Here is an 8,514-nt window from a genome sequence, read left to right as displayed (position 1 = left end):
ATATATATATATATATATATATATATATATATATATATATAGATATAGACCAGAGTAACGGAGGCCAGAGAAATGTTGATCGAATGACTAATCCAGGTGACGTTATCATCATTTAGGAAGGACAAAAACACAGTTAACAGGCTGTTCCCAAAAACCATACTAGTAATCGGGATTAGAGTTTCAGCCCTGATTGTGCAGCCAGACTACTCGCTGAAATCACTGATGCAGTGTTTGATTCCATGTTAAGGGTTAATCGGTGATCAAATACCATGCCGTCAACTATTGAGGTAAAGGAGGCAATCAGTGGGCCAGAGGCCTGCAAAGACTAACCTTTTCTACAACTTTACCCTTGAAAAGTAAGAGAAACAGACACTCATTAGACAGCAAGGCGCACTAAACAGTTTTCTTACATTGCATTATTTGTCAACGGTTGACTTTTAAATTCAACATCTAAGATCTAGGGATAATATAATTATTTCTTAGACTAAATGTTAGTGAACTGTATAGACTATTGGTATAAGTTTGTGCCACTAATATGAGCATCATTACTGATTTGTGAGACATTATTCGTGTGGCTTCATGCAGAAGGTTTCAGTCCTACCTTGTCTTTTTTCTAACCGACAAGATGAACAGGAGGAGGTCAAAGGAGGAGAAAGCAAAGAGGAAAATTAGAACTAAAAAAAAAAAAAAAAAAAAAAAAAAAGGCGTGGGGCAGATGAAGTCGGTTGGGGGTGGGCCAGTAGCACTATTGTTTCTTAGTGTACTCAGGGTAGATTCGTGTGCAATAATACGTGTCATAATTGTGCACTATAGTACCTTCTCCTTGCCCTTGGTGGGACTGGCGTTCTTGGCGGTGACTGCCACTTCTTTCTCCACCACACCCATAAAGCGCTGCTCGGACTGGGTATGGAAAGACACTGTGCCCTTGGGCAGCTTCTTGATGCGCACTGCGTGGTTCCTCTGAGCCGACAGCATATCCTGGCAACCATAGGACATTTTTACTTTAGCTTGCTGTTAACAGACAATTAGAAAATGCCTTCATACGTAACAACACAGAATACATACTTTGGTGAAAAGCTTATAAACGGGACCTACAGGCACAACAGTAAACTCCACTTCGTCAGAGATGTGCAGTTGGCTCTCCTCCAGAACTTCGCTGAAGTGAAAGAACATCCTGGCGTCCCGATCCACACACTTGATGAAGCCAAAGCCATCGCGTATGGCCGCAATCACCCCCTAGAAAGAGATTTGGTGAAACAGTTGCCGTCTATGAATATATAAGTATGAATAATATAAGTCGGTCTTCTGTAATTCTCACCATTTCACGTGTCTCCTTCGTGAAGTTGAAAGTGTCTGGGAGGATGTCAATGTTTGTCGCCCTCTCCAGCTTGTCTCTGCGGTCGGTGGAGATGTTGAACTGTATGTGGTCGCCCTCCAGAAGGGTCACCTTGGATTTCGTGTCCTTCTCGCCAAACGGCAGTTCCTTGTCAGTGAAACCAATCCGGGCACTTATGCGACCTGGAAGAGGGTCGTTCTGTGGAAGCAGGAGGCAAAGATTTACATATTCTATATGTAAATATGTAAATATATTCTTGGTCGCTGGGGTCTGCTTTTTTTTTTTTTTTTTTTACAAATGAAGCCTCTTCAAATATATAATAATTCAACTTGCCAGACTTGTGATCTACTTGCCTGGTTTTTGGTGGGGACCTTGGGAATGACCTTGACAACAGTGCCTTCAAACTGTTCAATGCTGATATCCTCAAAGATGACTGTTCCTTGGGGGAGCAGCCTCACATCTGTGGCTACTTCTTTACCCTGCGCCGCAAGAACATAAAATATAAGCAATGTTATACATGTTCAGGAAGGTCGTTAAAAGAGTCACAGGTGTGGAATCTGTTTTAAAATTTGTGCGTTAAAAAAAGCTTGACACCACCTACATTTCTGTCTTTTATGGTGAACTCAACGTCATCTCCAGCCTGCAGAGCCTCCAGATCACCCTTGAACTCGCTGTAGTGAAAGAAGATCTCCTTTACCACATCAGCCCTCTCAATGAATCCAAAGGCCTCCTGAAAGACAACACATGGTTCAACATAACAAATACATCATTCTGGGTTGTCAGGGGAAGTGTACAGCCTCTTTGCTTGACTATTCTGGGTAGTACATTTATTTATGCAAAGTCAGCTACCACAAAGACACTAGTGATTTGTCTAATTAGCTTAATAAGAGACAGTTCCTGTAATAAATATCAGTGGACCTTACCTTTGTAGCACACACCACACCCTGGCACCTCATTTGCTTCTTCTTCACAAGTTGAATATTGCGAGCACTGACCGCACCAGTACTGATGTACAAGAGTGACAAATATAAAAATCAAGCGCAAGCTGGGAATCAATAAGACAATAATGACATGCTTTGTGAGGACTTACTGCTTATTGGTCTCCATGTAAAAGCTGACTTTGTCACCTGTGTCCAGGTGGATATTACCCTCCACGTCATCGGTAGTGTAGGTAAGGTAGAACACTTCCTGTGGAACAGTCACACCAGTGTCAGACTTTGTTTGATGGTTCACCTGTTCATCCTTAAACTCTTTCATATCTGAGAGTTATGTGCTGCACCATTAACACGCTGTGGAGGCAGACGCCCTCTTTACATTTAAAAATAAAACTTTCACTTTCCTCTTTGATAAACCATCCTTTAGAGGCTGCTGAGGGAACTCCCATGATGCACTGTGCTATTCTCTTTTTCTCCCTCCCCATACATTTATAAAATCACACTAACTGTCATTAACTTTGTGATTTCTCTCTCCTGTAGTTTGTATTTCTCCTCTCTCTCTCCCTGTTCTCCTTCTGCAGGTATCCAGAGCTGCAGGATCCTGATCTGCCAAACACTCAATTATTTATATTATTATAAATAATTGGTGCCACACCTCTAAGTATCACTATTATTATTACAACAACGACCAGCCTGATAGTGCGTTAATATACAATATACAGCTGTTCCTGGTCTGTCTCTCTCCTCTCAACCCAGGGAGTTTTTCCTCTCCACCATCTTCAAGTGCTGCTCGTTGTGGGAACTGTTGGGTTTCTCTCTTTAATATTGTAAAGTGCCTTAAGATAATGTACATAATGATATGGCACTATTAAAATAAAACTGAGCAGACCTAAACTGAGTAGGTAATAAGTGAGTATTTTGGCAAACAAGCCAAGCATGAAAAACAAAAAAAGTTGTCTGAACAAAATCATCAGGAGTGGAACGACGACATTTTAATTACATTACCATTCTGCATTTTATTGATCAAACATGCCGTGATCTTTGCTACTTCTCTTACCCCGTTTCTTTCATAACAAACACTGCCAGTGGGCACCTGGACAGGGGCAGACTTTCCATCCAAGTGCACAGGGATTGCAGACACAACCTGCAGAAGAGGAGGAAATAGCAGACGGAGGCCATTAACACACTGCTTTGAAAATCCTTGACTGAATATTCATTCCAATTACACAGCCCAATGACAATATCTCTGCACACAGGATGGATGAAATGATGGCTGAATTTCAAATGTCACAGTAACAAGTATTTCAAGTGTCAGATGTGGAGCATCATCTACGGGCTAGCAGAGTTGCATGTGCATTGTTGTTGCGCTTCAGTGTAAAAACCTCTATACACTGTCCAGCCTCCTAACGGCCTCCACCATGCTGATAACCTGACTAAACAAGTTGGTGAGCGAATGAATCAGGATGAGTGTGTGTGGGCTTTGTGGGGTCACATTGTGCTCTGGATGTGGAGTTAGATGTGTTATGTGAATGCATTACAAGACAGGCGGTGTCACTGGCATGTCACGAATTGAACGACCAATGAGCCGAGCACGACAGTCTGTGCTGTACTGCTGCAGCGGTCAGGCCCATTGACTCTTCACAGTCACGTAACAGAATAACACATGTGAGATTTGTGTTGGTTTGAGAAACTGACCAACTGAGCTACACTAGTTGCTTTGAGCATTCAGAGAAATAATACACCCACTGGGCATTCCCAATGACCACTTGACCATATTTGTTTAACGGACATTCAACACCTCCAACAAACATGCATGTCAGCGAAAACAAGCCAATCTGAAATTCAAATGTATAATAAATCTTGACGGAAAAGGTTATTTTTTTAAAATTTAGATGTGGGAAAATTTTTTACACTGAACTTAGAATAACATCCCCTGCCCAAAAAACACAATGGGCCATATAAATGTTAACTTGACAGACAAGAACAGAACCAAAAATAAAATGGTGTTCCTTAACTGGATGAATATAACCATGCAGCACAGTAAAGGGATAGGCGTGCAGGTCTGGCCCCACCTGGCCCGAGATGCGCTCCTCTGGCAGCACCTCTGGCTTTATCTTTAGCAGCTTCACTGCTATGGGCTTGCCAGTGCGCCTGTCAGAGGATACCTCAAACTCTACATCATCTGAGGAGAGAGAAACGGGAGAACACCAAAAACACTTAGCACACCTCAAATGATACAGGGACAGCTTAAGTTTCAGTAACGTAGCCCATGTGTTTCTCTTTTCAGCAAGCGAAGATAGAGTCAGATTAAGTATTTATGATTTTGTACACAAGCCCAAAGCCTCTCACCTCCTATTTTAAGCTCCTGCAGGTTGCCATTGTACTGAGAGCAGTGGAAGAAGAGACGATCCTGACGTTCGGAGCACTGGATGAACCCGTAGGAAGTCAGGAGCTTCTCCACCACACCGGTCTCTCTAATGCCAGGTCCTGTGCCATTGGCGTATGCAGTGTGCCCATTGTTATGGAGCATGCCTGGGTCAAAACTCATCTAGGGAAAACGAGAACCAAGTGTTAAATTGCATTCAGCGGAACAACATGAAGCAGACCAAAATAAGTAACTGCAATTTTAAGGTAGGGTTTGATGCCAACCTTAACAAAAAAAAAAAACCAAAACAAAATTCAAACATGCAAGAACAGCACATTTCAGAGGAAGTGGGGAAGGGGAAAAAAAGCTAATGTAAAGCTACATTAGAGCCTTCAGGGGCTATCTGGTCATCAACAGAAGGGAACACACATTGATAATACCCTGAAAGAATTTCAGTTTAATTCATACTGCTGGCTGGAAAAAACTATTTTTAGCAACACACAGCAACGCTTCCTGGTTTGCTTAATGTCATGCAGTAAAACCTACAAGTCACTCAATTTGCCCGCTCCTAAATCTTCTCAACACTAAGAAAATTGTAAACAATTTCATGCAATTCTGGTTAGACAGACAAGTGTACAAAAACTGTTCACCTCCTTCTACCAACAGACCAACCAGTGATTATTGACAAATACCCGTAAAACTCACTTATCAAAATCTGCCACTGGGCCCTGGTTGAACTTGCGCAACAACAACAACAACAAACCATGCTGTTAGCGAAAGTCACATGACACAACAACAGTTGATTGTTAATTCAATGCTGGCACTACCCAACATGCCACCTTACTGATCTCTGATACAAGGGAGTCCGCCTATGTTTTTTACTCCCAGGGTGGGGGTGGCAAGAGACAGAGGAGGAGCGGGGGATATTCATGGGACCAGTAGAGGTAGATCGGGCAGCACCAGTGTTGCGAGCCACTGGAGGTTCAGAGGACCCTCTTTCCATTTCTGACACTGCGGATAGGACTTGAATATGCTGTTGGGAGGAAGTAACAGCTTTGACAAAGAGGACAGACATAGTATTTAATGTTTTTTATTTTCTTTTTAAGTTACCATCATCACAAACTGTTGAGTTGTGATTACACAGGACCGGCTATTATCCAGCGCAACGGTTTTTGTTTCTGCTGCATGCACACCGTATATACATCTCACAATATCACAGCAATATACTACACTACCAATGTACAAAGACTTCTCCAATGCCATTTTATTGTATCTCAGCTCATCGCAACCACCACCAATACTAAAAACCCTGTGAGAAATCCTAATGCCAAAATACCACACAGAAAAAGGTGTAAGGACACTCCGTATCGACGGATATGCTACCATGACAATCTCACATCACAGCGTCAATCAATAGCACTAATAAGTGGCTGAAAACGCTTGTGCATTCAAACGGGAATGTCTTTCCAGAGAAGGCAGACTAAAAACCTGAAAAGCCCAACCTACTTCTTTGTTCAGTCAGTTACGGTGAAGTGGTTTAAGTGAAGTGTCACAAATCGTACTCAAGGTGAAGTAAAATAAAACTACTGAAAATGGAGAATCAGAAAATGCAAATGACAGGTCAAATAGCGGTGCATTTACAGTGGACAGAGAGTTGGTGATGGGTTATGGGTTATGAGGGGGGGTCCCAGAGCAGCCTCTTCTGTTAGGCCCTGTTCTGCACTGCACTATCAAAACAAGCTACTCTTCACAGAAGACATAACACATCTGCAGGTCTTTTACCCTGTAATATGTTGCCCGTGCAGTGATTACTCTCAAACATCCACATCCAACGTTTTGGTCTCAGAGATAATGAAAGGTTTTAGTTCAGCTCTGACGGGCAAGTACCTTAAATACTACCCATTCAGTTTTTCCCTAGGGATCAGCTAGTACGTAGTTTAGCGTTGACTTGCTTTGAGTGAAGTTATGTACAAGCATTAAGGTAGCCCAACATGATTTGCCCATGTCACAGCCTGACTTAAATTTTACAGGGTTATGATGCAAAGTAAAAATACGAGGGAAATGGAAAGAAAATGGCTCTAGAGGATTTGTAAAAAAGCGGCAAATTTCTGCAGTTTAATCAGCAGAACACCCCTCGCCCTGCAACAATACATCTGAGTAGAGGCTAGTCTCGGGAGCCCGAAAAGGATGAAAGAGGTTAGGCCATTCAACAGCAGAGAGATGCAGGGCAAGGTGGGTGGATGGGTGTTCGATGGGGTGGGGCACTTAGAAAAGAGGTGGGAAGGTGAAACTTACGGATCGGCCATATGGCGACAGGCTGAGTCCGACAGGGGAGGTGCTGCTCAGGTCAGCGCTAACAAACGCGGTGGGTGGCGACGCAGGCAAGGTAAACTCAACAAAGCCTTTCCAGGGGCTGCCCATATTTTCCCATAAACTCGGACCAAACTTGCTTGAGCACTTGCTGAACTTGATTACTTGTTTAATCTTTTTTTTTTTGCTTCACTGTTAAGTACTATTTTTATGTAACCACCCAATGATACACCGCTGGATGTCTGCAAGGGTGAAGAGAGGAACAAACATAACGGGTAAGGCAAATAGGTCAGCCAGTGTGCCATGTGTCACAAACAAAGGAAAATAGCTGTGGGCTTTTATCCCCCAGGGAGGGAGTTGAAAGGGCAAAAATCAGGGAGGTTATGACTTCAAAACGACAGAGCAGGAAAAAGGTGCGGGCTGGGTGAGGGGAAGGCAATCAAATCATTAATCAAGCTAAATTGAATAACCAGTTTAACTGGAGGTGGTGGCGGTTCAGTACAGCTGGCTTATGAGAAGTTTTAAGAAGACTTATCTTTGGCAAACGGCAATGTAGAGGTCAATGACATAAGAATCAAATCTTCAGCTCTGTATCACTTATCACAGTCAATCCACATTATGTGTGCTTTCGAGCCCAGATAGCAACATGTGTAAGCACGTGCAAATAGCAGTGAATACACAGGATTCATTTCTAACAAAGCACTGCAGCAGCTGCTTTCACTGACATTTCTCTCTCTGGTTAAAGGTATGCTAATCAGTGAAATCAGCTCCTACAAATAGACAACCACTGAAGGTGCCGCAATTCAGAAATTGAGAACACAAATCTAACTGATGAGGTCACAAATCCAGATACAAGTTTCAATTTTCTTTTTTTTCCTTTTTAAAGAGTTGCACACGTGTTTGAAAGAGTTGGATGTTTAAGCAAACAAAGAGGACAAATGAACTGTTGTTTCTGTTCAGTGATAAACAAAACAACCTCTGCATTGCTGTCCAAAATCCGCACAGCTGGCCAAACTTAATTAGAATTGAGAGTTTTACAAAGTCTGTGTTTGTACATCTGTATAATAGAGTCATGTGTACAACAGGGAATTTACCAATTACAGATTCTGAAGTCAACCCCCAAAGTAAACACCAACTTGCAATAACAAATTCTTTAAATCTGAATTCTTAAAAAGGACATTAAAAGGGAATCATTTTCAGAATATTGGTTGGAGGAAATTATTCAAAACATGACAAATGAAAGCACAAGTGACTTAACAATTATTAGTACAGTTGATGTTAACACGCTAGGTCTCATGTTATGAAGGGACTACAACTGAGACCCACCTTTATTAGTCGTCTTGAGTCTTGTAATTCTCTGGATCTCGATGACTATGCAGTTCCTGCAGATCTCTTCACGCACACAGTTGAACACACACACTTGTTACAGGTTTCTGGCACAAGTTCTAGATGGTTGCATAAAGCAAAAAATGGGGGAGAAATCTAGCGCAAAAAAAGGCAAACGCAGGTGCAATAACACTGCTTAGAAAAAATTACAATGAAAAACAGTGGGAAGAGAAGAGGGGGGG

The 8,514-nt window shown here is 42.2% G+C and overlaps 1 protein-coding gene across 9 annotated transcripts in view; it reads right to left on the bottom strand.

The window, feature by feature from the left end:
* csde1 (cold shock domain containing E1, RNA-binding) overlaps positions 1–8,508 on the bottom strand; it is a 13,125-nt gene extending 4,617 nt beyond the window's left edge. The window contains exons 1-15 of one of the 9 annotated variants that reach the window (XM_087172666.1): positions 8,273–8,508; positions 6,932–7,188; positions 5,481–5,669; positions 4,621–4,819; positions 4,287–4,453; positions 3,329–3,415; positions 2,427–2,524; positions 2,260–2,341; positions 1,938–2,066; positions 1,690–1,815; positions 1,319–1,534; positions 1,066–1,236; positions 817–978; positions 602–613; positions 331–348 (exon numbers count right to left, since the gene is read on the bottom strand). In XM_087172666.1, the coding sequence (XP_087028792.1) occupies positions 331–348; positions 602–613; positions 817–978; positions 1,066–1,236; positions 1,319–1,534; positions 1,690–1,815; positions 1,938–2,066; positions 2,260–2,341; positions 2,427–2,524; positions 3,329–3,415; positions 4,287–4,453; positions 4,621–4,819; positions 5,481–5,669; positions 6,932–7,057 (1,782 nt within the window). In that variant the 5' untranslated portion in view covers positions 7,058–7,188; positions 8,273–8,508. The remainder of the gene's footprint in view (positions 1–330; positions 349–601; positions 614–816; positions 979–1,065; positions 1,237–1,318; positions 1,535–1,689; positions 1,816–1,937; positions 2,067–2,259; positions 2,342–2,426; positions 2,525–3,328; positions 3,416–4,286; positions 4,454–4,620; positions 4,820–5,480; positions 5,670–6,931; positions 7,189–8,272) is intronic. The other 8 variants (XM_087172668.1, XM_087172669.1, XM_023401290.2 and 5 more) reach the window with 8 other exon arrangements.
* Between the last annotated feature and the right edge of the window lie 6 nt (positions 8,509–8,514).

This window comes from Seriola lalandi, unplaced genomic scaffold, assembly GCF_002814215.2.
Source record: "Seriola lalandi dorsalis isolate HSWRI2012SDOR001 ecotype SW California unplaced genomic scaffold, Sedor1 jcf7180002053574, whole genome shotgun sequence".
NCBI classification, from domain to species: domain Eukaryota; kingdom Metazoa; phylum Chordata; class Actinopteri; order Carangiformes; family Carangidae; genus Seriola; species Seriola lalandi.
This window is presented reverse-complemented; position numbering and strand designations above follow the sequence as displayed.